This window comes from Martes martes, assembly GCF_963455335.1.
Source record: "Martes martes genome assembly, chromosome: 4".
Classification (NCBI taxonomy): Eukaryota; Metazoa; Chordata; class Mammalia; order Carnivora; family Mustelidae; genus Martes; species Martes martes.
Window position 1 is genome coordinate 136,113,169 of NC_137891.1, and position 22,291 is coordinate 136,135,459.

Below are 22,291 nucleotides of genomic sequence, written 5' to 3' on the forward strand. Positions count from 1 at the left end.
ATGACCACGGTGATAATTTATGTTGGGTGGCCTTTTCTTACAAAGTACTCTTGTACCAGAGGTGCTGACGGTTGTCTTTGTTGCCAGCCATTTGCTTTGGCTCCATACCATATTCTCACAGAACTGGACTATGTGCCCTCCCTCAGACTGTGGGCTCCCACCATGCCTGCTGAGTGGGCAGCTGGTCACAAGCTCAGCACCCCAGCCACAGCTGATTGGAGTAGGATGGGTCCTTCACCCAAGGAAAGTGATCAGATTCTCTCTTGTGCAAAATCGGGATTCAAATCGTCTCCGATTAAGACAACTTTACTTTTATTTCATCTGATCATCTCTCCAGGTCTCCCTGGCGGAGAGAGGAAATTGAAGACCAGAGAGGTTAAGTAACTTGTCTGGAGTCTCACAGCTGAGAAATAGAGGGGTTATAAGCAAAAATGATCTCAGGAGTCCTGTACCTTGACCCCATCCTGAGTCTATCTGTCCTGCAATGTAGCGTCTCCATCTTGTGAGTAGGAAATTATACCAGATGATCCCTGAGGTCTTGTCTCTCCAACTTTTTTGCCGAGAGTCCATGACTCACTTCAGATTCTTTGGCTTTATAAAAACCGAATGAGTATCCATCCCTTCAGCTTTGTAAATAGGTGACTTCACGGACCCTCAAGTGTGAACCATTTTAGAAGATGCCTGTTGTTCGTGGATGAGCTTAGTGTGGACATGAGTGAGTTTTCTAGTAATTTTCTTTTGTTATGTGTTTACCTTGTGTTCATTTCTAGTCCTTGGGTAGGCAGACAGGGTTGGTGTACTGGAAGTGTATTTTTAGTCTGACATTAAAAAATGTATCATAGACACCAACACAGGAAGTAGTTTTTAGGTGAGTCAGTGTATAAATAACCTCAAAGAGTTTTCATAAAGGGAAGGTGGATCTTTTAATTCAACAGGCCAGCTTCGGAGGCCCTCTTCCCAACTTCCTTTATTCATTCAGTGGTCATTTATTGGGCTTCTACTATGTGCTGGCATTTTTTGTACTTTAAGTCCTTATCTTTTATACTACAGTTTCAAAAAAACGTCATGGCCCTTCTTTGTTTACTTCTCTCGATCCCGCAAGACTGCATTTTGAGAGCAGGGACTGTATCTTGTCCATCTTTTTGTCTCCATACTTAACATAGCCCCAGGCTGTATAAATACTCAAGATGTACTCATAATAATTAATTAGGAGCACACAGTCTAGTCCCGAGAGAAATAAACAAAAAATTACACTAATGTGTTCAGAGAGAAAGAAAAAATTACACCAATGTGTTCAGTGTTAAGTGCCCAGAGCATTCCATGAACAAAGAAGGGGAAATGATTAACTCACTGAAAGGTAATTTTTAAATTGAGTCTTGAAGGGTGGAATCTTCCAGGAGATGTTGGAATTTGTGACTTTCTAATATATGAGGGCAAAGAAACGTTTAAGAGTAGCTGTGTTTTGTTCAGGGAAACAAGAGTGTTTTGGGCTAAATTCTTGATCTGACACTTAAAAATTTCATGACATCTTTGGTTAAGTTAATGAAGTTCCTTGTACTTCATTTTCTTCATGTATAAAATAGAGGTAATTTGTAGTGCCATCCTTACATGATTGTTTTGAGGATGAAACTAGAATAATACGTATGTGGCTTTTTCATAGTTAAGTGCTTGGTACGTGGTAAATGCTCAGTAAAGGTGAGTTATTGTTATTCTTGGACTTGAGCAGAGAGGAGGAGTGTGAGTTCTGGAGAGAACATAGAAGACCAGCAAGAAGGACAGCAGGGCTGAGTGTGCAAAACAAGGACCTGCATGGTTGCTGGACATAGGCCTTTGATTGCTAAAGGACAGTAGTTTTTAACTTTGGGTCTTGGACCTTGAACTTGGGAGAAAAATGTGCATAGGTCCCATTCAGACATATTTTATTTGTATTTCTTCAACTGAATCCCCGAAGTTATCTGTGGGATTCAGAGGTTTATGAGTCTCAAGGTAAGAGCTCCAGCTTCATGATCTAGGGAGATCCCATGTGAGCTTCAAGTCACATATTGATCAGCACTTAAGCAATTGGAGAACACCCTAAAATAGAAGACATGGAAAATTTTCAGCATCCTGAGGAGAATACACCCACAAGGCATGGTTTAATGACATTTGACTATAAACATGTTGACATGTAAATTAAAATGTTTTGGAATAGGGTAATAATTTAAGATGAGAATAGAAGAATCTATTGTATCTGGAACACAACCTCTTCAAACTCTGCAGACTGAAATTTATAGAAGTGAAGTGACTTCTCCAGGGTCACCTGGTTTGCCTGTGAGAAAGTCAGGACTAAGGTCCCTACTTTACCACCTTGAAATGCTGTGAAAGAACGTGTGGTGTGTGAAGGACAGTGAGGCCATTCGTTAGGCTGCAGAAGGATTCTGTATTGGAGAGAAAAGACAAGCTGAAAGACGAAAGGGGCAGTTGGTGAGTTGCAGTGATGGCCAGGCAAGGGAATTTGGAGTTTGATCCTTAAGAAAAGAAATTGAAAATCACATCTCTAGTGCTGAAATAAAATGTGGAATTGAGGATTCGAGACTCATAGCTTGTTCTTTGTATTATAACAGCAGCTGGAAAGTGCATTTCTTTTTTTCCCATTTGGACTTCTCGCATGGTGGTATTCCCGACGGGAGGGCATCTGTGAACTTTTTAATGGGAGAAGTCGTAAAGCTGGGTTAGGGCTGTTCGCGCAAGGCTGCCTTCGGAGGCAGGTAAAAATCTGACTCTCCTTTTGCTTTTCAGCTACAGACACAGCCATCGCTGCCACCACCAGCTGAGTGACTCGGAATCTAGGGGTTGCCAGTAATTGTGGGTTTAAGTCACAGAGGAAAAAGATAAGAGAAGAGCAAGGCTGGTTTTTCCACAATTAAATGTTGCCTCTCGGGCTTCTCTGACGGCAGGAATCCAAGAGGTCAGGAACCACCAGCCATATTATTTTTCTCCCTGGCTGCCTGCCTTCATTTGTATCCCCTCCTCATTCATGGGAATGAAGAAAAGGTGGGTTGGAAATAAAAAGCTTGTTCTAGCCTACTTTTTCCTTTACGAAACTTGTCAGAAACAAAGCTTTCCCGTGAAACAGACGGAATCCCTTCTGGTAGCTGGCTTTTCCTGCTGGCAGCACAAAGATATTTTGGGGGGTGAAGAGGGCTGGGAGAGAAACACCATTGTTGAAATGTACCATTGTCTTTTTCCAGTTAGGACAGGGTTTTTCTCAAGTACTGCCCAGTACTCTGGTATTTTTGTATTTGGTATGGTTTAACTTGTGTATTAGTCAGATTCAAGTTTTTATCCCTTGTCACTAAGGCCATTACAAGTGCCCTGAGGGCAGGGATTGTTTTATTGTTCTTTGTTTTTGCCGCAATGCCTCAAGTGCAGAAGGTAGTTCAGCAGCTGGTCCTTTGTTAAATTTCTGCATTCGTGGAACGTTAGAACTAGAAGGACTTTAGTGGATCCAACTTCAGTAATTAATGAAAGGATACATTAAATGACTTACTCAAATTGTACAGCTAATAAGTGGCTTTACCTAGAACAAGAAACTGATCTCCTAACTCCACCTAACGTGTGCCATAATGGCAAACAGCTTGAGCTGTGGAGTCAGGCACCCCTGGGTTCCTGTTTTGCCTCTTTCCTGCACTAGCAGTGTGGGCGAACATGGGCCTCAGTTTCCTCATGTTGAAACTGCGGCTGATCATCCGTGTCAGGCTGGCATAGATGTATGTGAAAAGGTAGGCACTCACAAATAGGAGCTTTTAAAGATCATTCTTTTATTTCTTTTAAAAACACAATACCTTCTTTATAAGAAAACTCGACATTTCTATGATCTCTTCAATTTCAGAAAAGATAGCATGATTGATTTTGGTGAGAATTCAGGAGAGAGAGAGAGAGGGTAATCTGCTCTTCGGTGCAGCCTAGAATGGACTAAAAATGAAAATTGGCCCCACCCACAGGAAATAAGGGCCACCCCTCAGCGAAGTTGGTAAAGAAGTGCCCACTTCTTTACTTCTAGCAAAGAGCCTAGAGGTCGGAGTAGTGAGGAGACAAGTCAGCAGACTCCACTTACCTCCCAGGTGATGGGAACATAAATAAGTGTATGCGATGTGATGAGAGATGGGGAGGCCGGGGGCTGAGGGCCCAGCCGCCTGGACTTCCTGTTCAGGGGCAAGCTTGTGGAGGCAGAGGGGCTGCCAACAACACCTGAAAGGAAAGAGAAGTTTTTTCAAAGGAGAGGCTGAGGGAGATGGCAGGAGGGAAACAGCAGGAAAAGCAGCCTCTTAGTGCAGGTGCCTTTTATTGAGGGAGGGGCAGTGGGGGTCTTCTGGGGTTCAGCCAAGGGTGGTTTTCGATTTTTGTCTCTCTCTCTCTCTCTCTGACACATTGCCTTCTCGCTGCTCTTTGTGTTGTTACAAGGCTGTCCGTCAATTGGATAGCTGGGTGGCAGCCCAATGTGGTCCCATGGCTGTCTGGAGCTGGAGTCCGGGGAAAGGCCCTTGCCAGTTGATCAAGGGTAGGACCTGAGCTGCAAAGAGAGCCCCAGATCCTGAATTCCCCACAGAAGCCTCGCGAAACAAATCCTCTGTGTGAGGAATACTGGCCTGACTCCAGCAATAACACAGCTGTTGAAACAGCTTAGTCACCAGGGCGATGGAGGCAGTGCGGCACGGGAATGCTGGGGCTCCGATGTTTAGCCCTGAGAGCCAGGGCTCCCCGCCCACAAGCATTCCCTTGTTTCTTTGAAGCCCAACCATAACCCCCTCCCTGGGTAGGCCAGTGTGAGGAGAGAAGCTAAAACACTTGAGGACCCGGGAGAGGAAAAGAAATGGTCACTCCTTTTAGACACCTGATTTCTCCCCCTTAAGGATCCTGGTTTATTTCCTGGGTTACTTTTTTTTGTTCCCTGCCCAGGGCCAGGCAGCGTGATTTCGATATGTTGGTGGGGGCCGGGGAGATACGCTCATTTATCTTATCTAGAAAATACGGTGATTTTCTTAGCTTGTGGGCGTCCACGTGATGCACAAAGAAGTTAAGAGGGCAAGTCGGGGTCCTTCTGCCCGATCTTGCTTGGATTCCTTTAGCAGCTGCATCGGCCAGTGCTCTTGTCTGAGGGACTCTGGGCAGATCTGGGCAAAATACTTAGCTGATTTCATCAGGATTTGGGGAGGACTAATAAACTGCCACAGAGTGACCCCATTCCTCTTCCAGCTCTTTGAAGAACTGACCTTCGTGTTTTCTCTTTATCCTGGACTACTTCTGCACTGTTTGTTTTGGAAGTTGTTAAGTTAAATTAGCCATCCCTTTCCTTTCCTGGTTACTGTATGAGAATGCAGCTGTCAGTCCGTGAACTCTGCCATCATCTATTTTTAGATACAGTGTGAATGAAGCTCTCTTCTCTAATTGCTTTCAGAGAGAAGGGGGAAGGAGAGAGAGAAAGAGGGGAGGCAGGTAGATTTTTGTAACCATCAAATCAGCTATTCTAAATGCTCTGTGCATTGATGGCGTCCTGGGGAGAAAGCAAAGAAGCTCACTGTGTGTTTCTCCCTTGGCTGTTAGGTTTCTTTTCTCTCTGCATTTATGTTGATTTTGGTCAAATGGGAAAGAGCCAGTTGCCATATTTGCTTCCCTGTGTTTTAACACTTGCCAGCTTGGATGGTTCTGATTTCTCCGCTTTGTTAGGCAAAGATTGGATCATTGTTGAGTTTCAAATTACTTGGAAAACAGGGAGGGTCCTTCTGATGATAGTTTCTAGGAGAGTAAGTCATCTTAAGCATGCTGAGAACGTGGAAAGTGCAGTGGGCCTCAGTGATCTCTAGATTTCTCTACCCTACTGTCCCTGCCAAATTCCAGTCTGCCTTTCACACAGCTGCCAGGTCTCTCTGCTTAAACATCTCTCTAAACAAGATGCACCAGCGTTCAGAGCAAGCTTGTTCCCTTTGTCATCACACCCTTCCTGCTCTCCAGCCCTTCCTGTTCGCACACGATTTCTCCCGTTCTCCGCCATATTGAATTAGTTGATTTCGCCATTTCTCTGCTTACAGGACACTTTTTATGCTTCTGTGACTTTTTATACATCTAGCTCCCTCTGCCTGCAATTCTTTCTCTTCCGTACCTAATGAACTCTTGCTCTTCCTGTGAGTCACAGTCAAAACCTCACCTCTTATGGATGGGGCTATCCAAAAGATCATGTATTCTGTGCTATGTCCTTTGACCACCCCACCCCTGCTGGCTGTCGCTCTTGACAGCTTTGTGCTGACTGTATACTTTATATGTACTTGAATATAGTACTAACCACATGCGATTATACTTATTTGTGTTCTTGCCTGCCTTCCCTACTTTTCTGTGAATAATTAAGGGCAAACTTTGCCTTGTATGTCTGTGTTATCACCACAGTTGATGGAGACTAGGAGATGCTTAAAAATATTAGGTGGAAGAAAGAAGGATCTGGACTGGCTGGGTCATAAGCATCAGAGGTTTCAGAGGTATATTGATTTCATCTTGGCAACACCAGGTGTTCTGGGTTCTTAGTTCCTCATGGGCTTGCTTTCCAACCTGGCAAAGGAAGCTTGAGTAGATTACCAAAGACACGACATGTTACACTTTAATGAATGCTGTACAATTTTTCTTCTCCGGAATCTCTTGCAAGTAGTCTCATCTATTCTCTTACCCCTACAGACTTGGACAGGCATGATATATACCTCAAAGGCCAACTCTTTTATTGCTTTGCTTAATCCTTAAACTGAGAGAATTCTTCGATTTTTAGCCCCTGAGGTTACTTCTTGTTTCCTTTGCCCCAGTAAGCCCTCTCAAGCAGAATATTAGTGCAACCCCATATTATAATATAGAGAGGGGGAAAGGAGATAGGATCTCCCTCAAGATCACTTCCCTTAAAAGCTCCCCTTCCATCCAGCCCTGGGGAATAGGCATATTGTTCCCTGATGGGACCATTGGGCCAAATTTGAGGTATGTCACCTTTCTGAGGTGTGTGTGTGTGTGTGTGTGTGTGTGTGCACGTGCAGGCATGTATGTACATGTGTAGGGTAGGGGAAGGACAGCAAGCATCAGAGAAAGAATGAATGCCACCCAAGCAGAGCAAACTATAGAGCACGCATGAGGGGTATAGAAGCAATGGAGTAACAGAAGAAAATTGGGGTTGTAGAAGAATTTGGAGAAAGAAGGATGAAGTTAATTTGGCAGATGCTTCATGAATATCCATCTTGTAAAGACATGGGTGATAATGGTTGTGAGTGAGACTGAGACAGTCCCTGGCTTTTGAGAACCTCTCGTTCTAAGTGGGAGGTGGGTAGGGAGAGAAAGAGTGAGGTTGTTGTACCATAATAGGGTAAATGTTACAGAGCTGAATGTGCAGGGTACTGTGGGAGTAAGAGGAGGGGTACTTCATCAAATTTTAGTGACTAAGGGAAGGCGGGAGTGAATCTGTGGAATTCTAGAAGATGAACAGGAGTCTGGTATTAGTGGGGGTGCAGAGTACTGTCTATAGCCCAGAGGAAAAGGAAACTTTTGCTAATTCATCCTCTCAAAGAGGACACCTTTTTAAAATTTGGGGTATTAGCAGAAACCTTGAGTGTAGCCACCATAGGTAGCCTTGAGTAGCAGCCTTAAAATAGCAGTCAGCATTTGCTGAGTATTTACTGTATGCTGGGTCTGTGGTGAGCAGTTCCCACTTTATCTAATTTAATCCTCACAACCATAGGAAATGGACATTACCTGTATCCTCATCTAGGTAGAAAAGGCACAAAGTGGCCAAGGTAAGCTACAGTTCCAGACTGTGTCTCTCCACAGCCCAAGTTCTCACCCATATTCCAAGGCTGGAGGCAGAGTGCTGAGCTACACTCAAGGTGACCTACCACCTAGGTGGCAGGAATAGAGGGGAACTCCTAAGATATGAACCTGGGATGCCAACCAGGGACCAGATATTAGCCTGGTTGCTTGTTTGCTTACTTGCTTTTTTTTTTTTTTTTGGCCATTTAAGGAGTCTCAAGTTTTAAATATTTTAAGGAGGACCAGGTAAAGGCATTTAAAGTATTTTAGAAATCATCTCCCTGGCTGCAGTGTGAGGAACAGACAGGAGAGGGGCATTTGGTTGAGTTATTTAAAGCCTGAGATGATAGTGGCCTTGAGCAAGAGGAGTGACAGTGAGGGGAGAGGGGGGAATAAATCTGCAAGACTTGATGAGCAGAGAGTTTGCCAGCTTAGGTGGTTTGGCTCTCTGAACCAGGGAAGTAGAGATGTCCAGTGGCGAGTGAGCAAGCAGAGCTGAAACCCAGGAGGGAAATCGAAACTTCAGAAGGAGACTGGTATCCTGGCCACAGGTGAGACCTCTCAGGGCAAGCATGGCAAGTGAGAAGAGGAGGGAGCTACTCTACAACCTGGTGACCACCAGTGGCTGTCTTTTTTATATCCTGTGGTACTTCAGATCCATTTGTTTGTAAAACAGTTGATGTCCCCAGCTACTTTTCCAAATGTACAGCCTTTAAAAGTAGTATATTAGGGTACCACAGGGATAAGTGGATATTTTCCAAGAAGGTGTCACTTTGCAAAAGGCCCAGTATGAGGAACATTTCCCCCATTGCATATTCAGACTGCTTACTACTTCAGCTAGGAGATGGCGTTCCACAATACAGCAAGGGATCGTTTTGATGATGCTTAGAAAAATGTCTTCTTACACGTGGAAAATAATTCTCCCAAATGCAAACTCTTGACGTGATGAAGAAAAACGAGAGAGGTAATGTGAACTAAACTGTTAGGCTGCTTTGCGAAATAATTGTACTCATTCATTTTTATAACTGCACACCCAGGCCTGTAGGGCATCTTAAGAAAACAGCCAGGGCCAAATTTGTCATTAGCTGAGTCCATTTTTGCCAGGCCTAACCATGGATGTAGGACAGAGTTGGTTTTGTTATTTCCTTAATTGAAAGCATCAAGAAAATACAAGCCAGGTCAGAGAGTTGTTGTTTTTTTTTTTTTTTTAAAGATTTTATTTTTTTAAATTTATTTGTCAGAGAGAGAGAGTGAGCACTGGCAGTTGGAGGCAGAGGGAGAAGCAGGCTCCCTGCCGAGCAAGGAGTCTGATGTGGGACTCCATCCCAGGATGCTGGGATCATGACCTGAGCGGAAGGCAGCTGCTTAACCAACTGAGCTACCCAGGCATCCCTTTTTTTTATTTTTAAAGATTTTATTTTTTTATTTATTTGTCAGAGATTGAGAGAGAGAGAGTAGGTCAGAGAGTTTTTGATTGGGGTAGGAACGCTGGCATAAATAACCCCAGATTATATGTCTGCTGGAGGCTGGGAGGAGGCTCGTCTGTGTGGCCTCCTTCTGAGGTTACCCAAACAATACTTGGTGACTAGCAGCTCCCCTATGGAATGTAGGAATGCAAGTGAACGTTTTGAAATTTCTTTAATTTTTTTTCCCCAGGGCAAGGGCCTAGGAAAACCAAGGTTTCTCAGGGAACCTAACAGTTTCTGATGACCATAAAATAATTCTTTATTTCCTCCTAATGCAACTTGCCCTCCCCTTTCTCCCCTTTGTTTCCGGTTTATTGGTCAACCCAACCACCCTGAACCTGGATGGAAGGTTATGTACCAAACGGTCCTGTCAGCAGCCTTGGGAAGTAGGTCCTGTTATTTCCATCTTGCCAGCATGGAAACTGAGACTTATTCAAGGTCACTCATTCAGAAAGTTGTAAGGATAACATTGCAAAACAGATCTCTTTGGGCTACAAACTGTGCTATTTTGGCCGGCAAATGCCAGTTTCAAAAAGTCTGAGTGAGAAGCATCCTGATCGCTTCCTCAGTGAAGCCTCATCTTTCATTGCTTCACCCCACTAGGGTCCATTCTTAACATTAAGCAGCTGCCCTCGATATCTTGGGGTGCTGAGATTCTTTCTGTTTGTCTCCCTAACCATTTCTGGCTTACTCAGAGTCCTCTCCAGCTTTCGACTTGCCTTTGAAAAACTGATTGGCAAATGATTTTCTTATGCAGGGCAGGGCAGTTTAACTGAAAAGGTTCCATGATTCCAAAAGATATGATTGGTCGCTGCTTCCCAATACGGAAAGGCATGGATCTTTCCACCTGTAGTGATACTCTGCAGTCGAAGTCTGCACGAAAAGAAGCCTGGAGTACAGATTTCCTCATGCTGGAGCACAGCCTTTGTAACAGGAGGAAAATAAGTGCAAAGAACCACAGTGCCTTTCCATACCTCCTTTCCCAGTATTCTGAGTGAATTTTCCACCAAACCGAAATGTGACTCCAGAACCATTTGAGAAATGTGAAGTTTGGACAGCCTATAGGATAGGAAAGCTGCTGGTTTGGGATAGGTGTAGAAAACCGTGTGTTCCAAATCTACAAATGCCCTATATTGATAACCTTAAGCATTTTATCTCATGGAACTGGTACAGCCGGTGTCCTTGTTTTATAGGGAGGGTTCTCCAGGTGCCAGAGGTGGCTTTGGCCTTCCTGCCTTTCTCCCAGGGAGTGCAGATTGGATTCTTCACTGTCATTATTTCCGGGGGTGTACGGCGGGGGAGGCAGTATTGCCCACACAGTATCCCGGGAGTCATAATGTTTTATTACCTGCAACATACTCATTAAACTGAACTTTATTTCCAAGTCCACTGGAGGCAGAAGGGAAAATGATTCAGATGGCTAACTTCACAGCTTTGCTGGGTTCCTCTGCCCAATGCTTTCCTGTTTCTGAGTTTTGTGTTCCAGGGTGGATAGGGATTCCTAGTGGGAAGTTCCATGTTCCTAAAACCTGGTAATTATTTGGAATTAAAGGTAGGCATAAGACTTTCACTTCCTAGTAAAATGATAAAAACAATAGCCAGTCCTTCATGCTTTCTGCAGCATTCTAAGCAGTTTTTCATGAGGTCACTTAATAATCACAGAATCCTAGAAGGCAAGTTCTGTTCCAACAGGGTAAGGAGCCTGAGCATCCATCCCGGTGAGGGGTTGGGGGAGAAGTGGAGTGCGGTGATATCACAAAGTCCAGCGAGGGAAGGTGAGAGGGTCACTTGAACCTGTCCTTCTCCCTGAGGTGTCTATTTTTTAAGTACACCATGAAAGACAGAAAAAAGTCATAGGACTACAGTTCATGAAGCTCTAGAAGCTCGATTCTGATGTTTCTAGAGGTGGGGCTTTCCGAGTCCTGACTTCTTTACCTTAGGAATGAGGATACCTGCCCCAGACTGCACAGGAAGTAATGATGTGTGAGGATTAGGTGGAACATGGGATACAGTTCATGAACAATAATAGATAGCTTAGGAAGAACTTTACTTGAGGGTGAAATGGAAAGAAAAAAGAATGGTGATGTGGAGGCTCTATGAAAAGGGTCCCCTCCACAGGAGGACTCAGGTCACCTGATACTTTTTTTTTTTTTTAAGATTTTATTTATTTATTTGACAGAGATCACAAGTAGGCAGAGAGGCAGGCAGAGAGAGAGAGAGAGAGGAGGAAGCAGGCTCCCTGCTAAGCAGAGAGCCCGATGTGGGGCTCGATCCCAGGACTCTGGGATCATGACCTGAGCCGAAGGCAGAAGCTTTAACCCACTGAGCCACCTAGGCACCCCCACCTGATACTTTATTAGCTGAACTGCACAGAGACTTTCTTTCATTTTTGTTTTAGCCTAGCTTCTGTTTTTAGTGAATTAATTACTGACATTGAGAAATCGAGAGAGATTTTTTTTTTTAAGATTTTTATTTATTTATTTATTTGACAGACAGAGATCACAAGTAGGCAGAGAGGCAGGCAGAGAGAGAGAGAGAGAGGAGGAAGCAGGCTCCCCGCTGAGTGGAGAGCCCGACGCGGGGCTCAATCCCAGGACCCAGAGATCATGACCTGAGCTGAAGGCAGAGGCTTAACCCACTGAGCCACCCAGGCACCCCCACCTGATACTTTATCAGCTGAACTGCACAGAGACTTTCTTTCCTTTTTGTTTTAGCCTAGCTTCTGTTTTTAGTGAATTAATTACTGACATTTAGAAATTGAGAGAGATTTAAAACAGCCTGCATTTCTGTCTTCTATTGACAAGAGCAGAAGGTCTGGTGAGACCAACCTATACCGCCTCATGATGGCTGTAAGTTAGAGCTACAAGCTGCCGCCTCAACAGATGGAGCTTACTGCTCCATCCAGACCCAGCCTGTCCCTGATCACACACATAGGGGTGGACCCTGATGTAAACCCAGCTGGCCCTAGGTTTCCAGCTCTGTCACGCCACGTCACGCCACACCACGTCACGCTTCTCCAGTCAGTTTTCTGAAATGGCGCTGTGTAGGTTTCAGCAGCTCTTCACCTCAAAGCTCAGATGAGAGAATTCCAGATACACAGCGAGCCACGTGCATGGCCTCAGAGGACCGCTGCTTCTCTCTCTCCTGTAGGAAGTTGTGAAGGGTGCTGGGTTGGAATTGAGTGGCCCATTGCACACAATGTGTTTGATTCAATGTGGGGCTCGAGCCTGAGATCAAGAGTCACATGCTCTACCTTCCAAGGCAGCCAGGTGCCCCTGTTAATTTTCTTTTGAAAGTCTGCTGTTTTCTACCAACAAAGGAAGTAGCGGGGAGTGGAGTTCTGGAGTGATGCAGACCCAGGTTTAAGTCCCAGGTCTGCCAGTTACTAACCTCTTTCCCACAGGTTGGGTGTAAGGCCTGAAGGAGAGGGGGTCTACACAGAGCATACATATTCATCTTTTGGGATTAGTTTGATGGGCTGTTTTCATCACAAAGTGGCCAGTCTTCTGTGAGCAATGTAAAAAAGATGGTTGTCTTTTAAGGCGATTTCAAGATAGTTGTCTCCCTCCTGTTACCAACAACAATATGACCTCAGGCGAATTACTTAATATCTGAGAAACTCAGCTCACTCATTAATCAAAAGGAAATATCCGTGCCCACTTCATAGAATTTGTTGGGAACATTAAGTGAGGTAATTTAAATAAAAGCACGGAAGCCATACGGGCTAAATATAGAGTAATCATACATGAAAGCAGTGTTTAAGATTTGTTTGCTTTTAGTGGCGTATTTTACAACAGTTTTTCCTTTAGGGATTCCCAGCAGATGGGAATAACTCTTGAAGCTGGGAGCAGGCCAGGAGGTGAGTCTGCCTGGCCTTCCCTGTCTCTGAGGCACCTATTCTGAACGAGGCTCATCCCTAATGTTTGCGGGGCCCAGGGCAAGGGTGCCTGCGAAAGCATAGCTGTTGTATGTCTAAATACTTAAAAGTGATAAATCGGGCCAACAAAAATATTAAGCCAAGTTCTATTATCTGATTATAACAACTTTACCTTCATAATGAACTGGAAAGCCAGGTTTGAATTTAGGATTCTTGGACTCCTTGGAATTCTGAGCCAAGATGGGACTGGCCAAGGAGTGTGGGCCCCTGAACACCTTTTCTCTCCACCCCTGGCTCCATTCCCTACAAAAAGGAGCTTTGAGTGCTATGTGTGTGGACCCCCAAACCTCCTTGCTCAGTCGCTGACTGTATCCCACTAACAGTAGCCTTTGACCACTTCTGAGCCCACGAGTGCATAAATGGTTGTGTAGTTTACCCTGGGAGGCCAGATCTGGGGAAGACTCTTGGCCCTTCAAGGTCATGGAAAATAGGCTGAGGGCTCTTTGGGTAGGGTATTCTGGGGTCAGTGCTGAGTTCTTGGAGCATATTCTTAGAGTAGGAGTAAGGGGTTAGGCTCTGGGTGGGCATGTCCCTTTCACTTGAGGGTTTCTTTTCCTGCAAGGAAGGTAACTGGAAGAGGGCCAGAGAGCAGAGCCCTTTAAAACGTGGATCCCAGATGAAGGGCCCTTTCTGTCCGTGTCCAAGGCCAGTGCTACTCTGAATTCTGGGGCTCCAAGGACTGATAACTTCTTTTACAGCTTTTCAGATTTGTACTCTTGAGGCCTGTGGTTCTGGAAGTGTTCTTTCAACATAGCCGAAAGTCCCAATTTCTCATGCCATTGTTAGAAATGAAAATGATGTAGCTTGGTCCCTGATATTAGAACTCTGGCTGGTTCATTCTGTTGACCACTGAGGCCGTCAAGTGAGGAGCAGCTGTGGGCAGCCTGGGCCCCACCTAAGTGGATGTACAAACTCAAAGCATGGCTTCTGTCAAGCTGAGTGTCCCGCCATTTCTTATGTGTAGACTCGTATTTTCCCTGTTTTCCACGCTGAGTCTCTGCACTGCCTGGTGTCCTCAAGTCCAGAGTCTCCCCTCAAACTGTGCAGAGGTGGGAAGAGGTCAACGAGACCAGGATCCAATGACTTTGTGCACACACTTCGACCCAGTTACCCTGTCACCAGCACTACGCCTCACTGGTGTTTTCTGTCTTCTGCAATATGGGTGGTTTCAGGTTTCGAGTGCCTTGGATGTCTATTGGACAGAATGGTTCACCTTTCCAGAATATCCCTTCTGTAGTAATTTAGGCTGTGCCCCTTTCTGTGGCTGTCAGGAAGACCTACCTCATCCATTTTTCATTTTTAAAAAGATGGTTACATTCTCTGTTCTCCTCATGCTGTTACCATTTTTTTCCCCTTGTGATTTAATATCCTTTGTTTTCCTTTACTGCTTTTTCTGTGGTATTTCAGGAGGGAGAGAAGCAAAATAGGAATGGCCAATGCAGTGTGTGTGAGGATTTAAATAGTACCAATAAAGTAGCAGAGCACTGATGTTCATTGATGGTTTCATCTAAATCCAAGTGGCCTCAGGTGCCTCCTTTCTTGCATTCTTTCTTTCTCTTTCGGGATTTCAGACAACTTGGGGTTCACATTGTCAAACTGGCTTCAAGTCACACTGGGCCAGTGGTTAGAAAGCCCTATTTTTCCAGACAGCAGTTAGTAACTTTTCCCTGTGTGATGCGTTAGGTGCTCAGATTCCAGAGCTTAGAATCAAGCCCCATCTCCTAACCCCAATGAGAGCTGGCTCTCCAGGCATTTTGGAAATGTGATCTGTGCTTTTTTTGCCCCATTAAGAGTCTTCTGTTGTTGAACTTGCTCAGCACAGTATAAAACAGATAAAATGGACAGATGTGATTTTCATTAATCTAATCCCCTTAATGAGTTCTGTGGTGAGTTAAACCCACTTATGGTCCTTACTGATATGGAAGTACATGTGAATATTCAGTTGCACAGGTATGTGCTAATTATTAGATTCTTATCTATGTGTAAGTCTTTAACTTTGGAAAAGCCCTTCATCTTATACTTTAACTTTCCCCACAATTTGCAGAGGGGTCTTGAGTTTTTGAGCAGTAACAGATCCCATATTGGAGAGCTTCCTGGGGAGAAATTTTAAGAAGGATGTCTTGAGACTAGAGTATTTTCAGAAGACAGGTACTTGAATCATGTCTCTGAGGGGTGGTTGGAAAATTGTTATCAGAAAGGAAACAAGACTCAAGCAGATGAAGTATAGGTTTCAAGTACATAAGGCACGTTTGTGGAAAAAGGATCTCACATCCTGTGGGACTCTTATGGACAGACCTAGGAGCAGTGTTGCAAGTCTCAGGAAGATAAGTGCTGACCTTGAGTCACAGTCTGACCATCTGAGCTGCTTCAGAGACAGTGAGACCCCATCTCTGGAGGAGTTTAAGTGGAAGCTCTTTGACTCCTTGGCAGAGTGCTAATGGAAGGGACTGAGCATCCAGCTTCAGCATTTATCCAGTGACTTTTAAGTTCTCAGATTTGGAGACTTGGATTTGGAGTTTGTTAGGAACTAATATGTTTCTTTTGTCTTGTTGGTTTCCATGGCAGAGCCTATGAGAATTTTTGAGCTCTTCCCAAAATACCTTCCCAGATGCCTTTTCAGAATTGTGCATCCTTTCTCTTGCAGGAGAAAATGCAGAAGTCTCCATGGATGTTTCCCTGGCTTACCGCGATGATATGTTTGCTGAATGGACTGAAATGGCCCATGAGCGAGTGCCCCGGAAACTGAAATGTACCTTCACATCCCCCAAGGTAGGATACTTTGATGTCTAAGTTGATAGGGTTTTTATTTGGGTTCCAGGTGCGTGAGAAGATTTACTTTACAGTTCATAGCTACAGTCCTTACTCTTAGTATGCATGACCCCAAGGGTTAGTCATCATCCTTTGTCTTAATAGAGGAAAGGGCAAAGCAGAGATTTTATGTCCTTGCTCAGGAAGGAAGAATGTCTGTTTGAAGTGATATAGCTGTTTCTCTGAAATTCCTCCATAAAAATAAACTCTTGGTTCTCTGCTTAAGGGCTGAGAGTGTCTGAACAATGTTGCTAAGTTATTTTAAGGTGTGAGAATCTGTTCATATTGGATCAATGCTTATATCTGCTTCTCTGTTTCTTAGGCATCTCTTTGTTGCCAGTTAATGTGCAGGTACAAAGACTAAAAATCCCAGTGAACACCACACACAAAAAGAGGCCCTGAGGGAGGAAATCTAATTTCACTTGAGACCTGGGTCTTCCAACCCATTTTTAAGGCTCTCCCTTCTCTGGTTCTTTCAGAAGGACTCGTTCAACCACCCATGAGAGGGAGGTAGCTCTCCTGCATTGGAAATAGAGAGACATTTTCTTTTTGGCAGAGGTCTTTAGTTTTATGATTTCTCATCAATGAAAATATAGAGATGGACTCAGTGGCCCTCAGAGGATAATAAGGTTCGATGGTATAAGGACCAGGTCACAATGAGCCAGGGGCCCTTTTCGGGAGCAAGTATCATCCTCACACACACACCTTCCCTAGATTCTGACTCCCATATCTGTGAAAATTTCTGTGAAGATGAAATGGAGCCATAGTTAGTGTTACACTTGGTTACCCACAACCCTCAAGGGTGTTGACATGAAGCACCCTGAGCAAGGTGATCACTGATGTCCCTTCAGGTACAGAAATGGTCTCATTTTTTGCGTGTGAAGTACACTGAAGCACATTCTTGATTATGTCATTTGTCCCTTGGTATTGTCAAGTCAGTTCCTTTTAAAGGATTTGGACAGCCTTGTAGTACCTGCTTCATTGATCAGGTCAGTTCCTCTTCTCTCCTGGCCTCACTTTTGCATCTCACTGCAAAGTTAGGTTTCCCTGTGGGATGGGAGGAGTGGCACGTTGAAACTGCGGAGTACCGTGCCCCAGCTGTCCATCCTACCCCGAAGAGGAGTAAGGTGGGAAGGGGCAGGTTCACAGTGTTAACATTAGGTAAAAGTGTGGATTTGGAGCAAAACACACTTAGCTCCAATTCTGGGCTGTATCACTTACTGATTGTATGTATGGCCTTTGGTAGTTAATCTGTCCCAGCTTCATTTGCATATCTGCAAAATGGAATAATAATACCTGCCTTGAGATTCTGCATAAGGATTAGGTGAGATAATGAACATCCGCAGGGTCACCTTACAATTTAATACCCACTCTGGGTTGTGTTTGAGAATGAAAGGGGATGTTAACCAGGTGGGCCACCAGGACTCTTGTGGGCAAGCCATGCACCGTATACATAGGACCTGCTGGGTCACCTGCTATTTATTAACTGTCCCTTCCCCAGGTTTCCTAGGGGGAAAGTGTGGTCTGAGGACCAACAGGGCCAGCATCACCTGGGAGCTTGTAGAAAATGCAGATTCCCAGGTCAACCCCCAAACCTTCTGAATCAAAATCTCAAGGCATAGGACCAGGGAATCTGTGTTTTAATAGGATTTCAACTCTTTAAGTTTAATACAATTTGAAGATTTATTTATTTATTTTAGAGAGAGCGAGTGTGCACGTGCATGTGCACTTGAGCCGGGGGAGGGACAGAGGAAGAGAGACTCTCCAGCAGACTCCCCACTGAGCATGGAGCCCGATGCAGGCTCCATCTCCCAGCCCAGAGATCATGACCTGACCTGAGATCAAGAGTTGGGTGCTCAACTGACTGAGCCACCCGTGCGCCCATGTTTGATAAAATTTAACAGTCATTGCCTTAGATCCTCTGCTGGCTGTCAATTATAGCATCCCCCCCCCGCCCGACCCAAGAGTTATCTGGAATTGTTTGGGATGGGCGCTTGGGGGTAATCTGCAGGAAAAAATGAATGGTAGAGAGAAACTGGAGGTAGCCGGAGAGGAATAGCTGACGTTTTCAGATTTTTGCATGCAACGGGGGAAATTAATTAAAACCTTTCTGTCACTGCAAGTTGAATGCATCTTTCAGAGGTGAGACTGGTAGGATATCTAAGTTAAAGGATATAAAGCCTTGGGATATGGAATTTCATCCTCAGAAAAGGGAAAAGTCATATCTCACCTTCCTTAGACACCTGAGGGCGTTGAGAAGCAGAGTGAGGGGGAGGTCATTAAGAAGCCTGCAACTGGGGCGCCTGGGTGGCTCAGTGGGTTAAAGCCTCTGCCTTCGGCTCAGGTCGTGATCCCGGGGTCCTGGGATCGAGCCCCGCGTCGGGTTCTCTGCTCAGCAGGGAGCCTGCTTCCTCCTCTCTCTGCCTGCTTCTCTGCCTACTTTGATGTGTCTGTCAAGTAAATAAATAAAATCTTTAAAAAAAAAAAAAAAAAAAAAAAAAAAAAAAAAAAGAAGCCTGCAACTGCTTCTTAATGATGGCTGCTTAATTATCTTTAGGATGTGTTGATCCCTTTCAAGAACGATATTAAACCTTGAAAAGTGTGAAGGAGATGAATCATCAAATCTCTGCTTTTTGATTGCAGTGAAATTTAGTCTTGAGTCTGAAGATTAAATGAGAAATTGCTTTAAAGCTTTTTAGTCCCTGGTGGATTGTGAAGTCGAAAGAAAAAAAAAAAAAGTCAAGTTGCCACCTGCTGTAATTTGTCCTAATTAGCCAGTCTCATGCTGGAGTTGGGGGAGTGCTGAGGGGGATGGGGGAAAGGAAGGAGCAGGGGAATGTCTTTCTTCCTAAATGCCCTAAATGCTGGCAGAACCTCGGTGCATAAGGAAGAACCCCCAACAGGATACAGTGAATTTGTCTCCAAGACAGGTAGGCCAGGCCATGATCCCAGAATCTGATGTGTCTGATTTGTTCAACTTCAGTAAATTTGTCTCATGGAGTGGAAGTGTTACCCTCTCTGTAAGGACAGGGAAGTAGAGGACACTCAGAGAACCAGGATGGGGGAATTAGAAGGAACCCCAGAGATCTTGTTTTACTTAGGAAGAAAGTGAGGCTGAATGAGGTGAATGACATCCCCCCCCCACAGGGGGCCAGACCTGGGCTAGAATCTAAGTCTCTGAGCATGGAGTACGGTGCCTTCCTTACCGCAGCACCGTGCCTGCCATTAGGCATGTCTGCGACAACATCACTCTTCTCCCTGCTGTACTCAAGGGTCCTCTTCCCCATCAGAGTTGGAGGCTGGACTTGGAAGACCCATGTCTCCAAGCCAGTACTGCTAATACTTTGGGACCTTGAGTAAGAGACACTATCACGTCAGTGGCATTAGACTAAGTAAATTTTGTTCCCTTTCCTCTCAGAAATCTCAATTTGTAGAAGTAAAACAAGACTCTCAATGGAAACATATGAGAAAGTCTTTTTCATACTGTTACCACAGTATGAACTTTCTTAATGCCACTTAACCTGAAGCCAAATAAGAGCCTCTAATGTGTTGTCAGTAGTTCTTGGAGAGCCACAGTACTCATCCTGATTTGTAACTGTAAATGAAAGGAGCAGAGGAAAGAGAAAGAATCTACAGAGGAAGAATCGTCTAGTCCACAGCTGAAGTTTGGGAAAGAAGCAGGAAGCTTTCGGGGTGCCTGCGTGGCTCAGTGGGTCAAGCCTCTGCTTTCGGGTTAGGTCATGATCTCGAGGTCCTGGAATCAAGCACCACATCGGGCTCTCTGCTCAGCGGGGAGCCTGCTTCCCCCTTTCTCTGCCTGCCTCTCTGCCTACTTGTGATCTCTGTCTGTAAAATAAATAAAATTTTTTAAAAATCTTAAAAAAAATAAAAAATAAAAAAAATTTAAAAAAAGAAGCAGGAAGCTTTCTACAGAAGAATTTTTAAAATCTCATAAGCCAAATGTAGTCAACTAGTAGTTCTGAAAGAGCCCTTCAAACCTTAGATAATGAAAAACTATAATGATCGATTAGTAATGTCTGCTATGATTGAGGAAGGGAAGAATGGAAGCCCAAAATCTAGATGTTAGCCTTCTCTACCTCTACTTTGTCTTTGCCTCTATATAAAATTCTGTTTATTGCACTCTAGGTTCTGACTGTCCAATAAATAATCCCCAAGATCACAAAAGGGTCAGAGACCCTTCACACACAAGTGAGGACTCCTTGTTATCTTCCTTCTGATTTCTTCACTGGAATTTTTATTCTGAAAATATAAAAAAATTTATGTTGGTCCTGAGAATGTAGGCTTAGGAACAGCAAATTAGGTCTTTCGTTTCACTAGATCAAGAGGTGCACACCCAGCAAATATTGAAGCTGACGTATAAACCCTACATTGATGGCAGGCACTCATCTCTTTTATCAGGAAAAAGTCCCAGGCTGCTGAAGCTCATGCCTCTACGTGCCCATATTTACTCCCCTACTCTGACCCCTTGCCAGAGACATGTAGCCAGGAGTCCTGGTGAGGTAGAACAGAATTTAGTTTTCAAAAGCAACCTGTACCCCTACTCTTTAATCTCCTACAACCATGCTCTGGGTGGTAGCTTTTCAATCCTTGGCAGTACGTTCAAGAGGTGTTCTAGAAACTGGGCTAAATTTGGTTTAATTAAAATTTCTGCTCCCTTCTGCCATTTTACCTCTTGGGCACTTAGGTAGAAAATCCCAAGTGGGCATCTCTAATAAATTAATTTCATTATTACCTTTTATCCCTTCTGTCTTCCCCAAATTCTAAGTGCTCCTTGACTTTTTTTTCTATCAGATCAATAAAAAGAAGATATTTTCACCTTTTTGTAGCTTTTCCTTCAGGCCAAAACCATGAAAATAATTAGCCATCATCTAAGAGTGTGATGAACGTCAGCAAGGGCTTTCTTCTGAATATTTCAGAAGTTGACCGGTCCATACAGCCTTTGAGGGCTCCAGGGATGTGCTGCAAATAAAAAGCCCTTGGAGTCCTGGGAGGCCACCTTAGTCTGATGTGAGACTTAATGAGGACTGAAGAACTGAGAAAGTGTTAAGAGATAGCCAGGGTTTCTCTTTTTTATCTAAAATTTCTGGTTCTAGGGGCACCTGGGTGACTCAGTTGGTTAAACATCTGCCTTCAGGTCAGGTCATGATCCCAGCATCCTGGGATCGAGCCCCCGCATCGGGCTCCCTGCTCCATGGGGAAACTGCTTCTCCCTCCACCCCCTGCCTGCTGCTCACCCTGCTTGTGCTCTCTATGTGTCAAATAAATAAATAAAATCTTAAAAAAAAAAAATTTCTGGTTCTGCTTCAAATGTGTTTGGGTTTTTTGGGGTGGGGCGGTGAGGGGAAGCCAATGGATACCATGCCTTCATTGTGCCCTCTAATCTGTAGCTCTAAGGTATCCATTTTAGCATTAGGGATATGAGCCAAAGGTGAGACAATTCAGACATAGTCTATTGGAAATAGTGATTCTGTCACAAACTCTCTGTTCTTCTTCCAGACCCCAGAGTATGAGGGCCGTTACTATGAATGTGATGTCCTTCCTTTCATGGAAATTGGGTCTGTAGCTCATAAGTACTACCTTCTGAACATCCGGCTGCCTGTGAATGAGAAGAAGAAAATCAACGTCGGGATTGGGGAAATAAAGGATATTCAGTTGGTGGTAAGTGAATCTAATGGATCCTGGCAGCATGGGACATTAGAACACTGGCTCAGAACATTGGTCTGTGGGCATGTGTATTGGGAGGAAACTCCACCTCACTCTTGGCATCTCCATGTGTCAGTTGCTTCACCTGAGAAATGGAAAACATACCTATGATGGCTGACAGCTTAAATGGAAAGTAATGCAATTATTATGCCCATTTAAGGTTTTTTAATAATGGTCATGATGGCATAATAACACCAAGATAAATGTAATTTTTTTTTTACATGTCTTGCAAGCACAAATGTTAAAGAGAACAGTGGTGTTTTAGGTTCTTTCCATTTGATTTGTTTAATAGGCAAAAAGATAGAACATGGAGCAAGAGGATTTTTGTTTTTTTTTAATCTTAAGAAAGTCACATATAAAATACATATTTATTGTAGAAAATTAGGAAGTACAAGTAAACATATAGAACATAAAAATGACCTGTAATATCTAGAGAAATAATCATTGTTGAGGTTTTGATATATCTCCTTATAGTTTTTTCCATATAGATAGATACATATATCCTTACCAGAAAAAAGATCCTACTCAACTGCCTTCTTTGTTCCTT

General features: G+C 44.0%; 1 protein-coding gene across 1 annotated transcript in view; it reads left to right on the top strand.

Moving 5' to 3' along the window:
• WLS (Wnt ligand secretion mediator) overlaps window positions 1-22,291 on the top strand; it is a 101,344-nt gene that overhangs the window by 51,795 nt on the left and 27,258 nt on the right. The window contains exons 3-4 of the mRNA XM_080802137.1: window positions 15,857-15,981; window positions 21,538-21,699. Of these exons, the coding sequence (XP_080658263.1) occupies window positions 15,857-15,981; window positions 21,538-21,699 (287 nt within the window). The remainder of the gene's footprint in view (window positions 1-15,856; window positions 15,982-21,537; window positions 21,700-22,291) is intronic.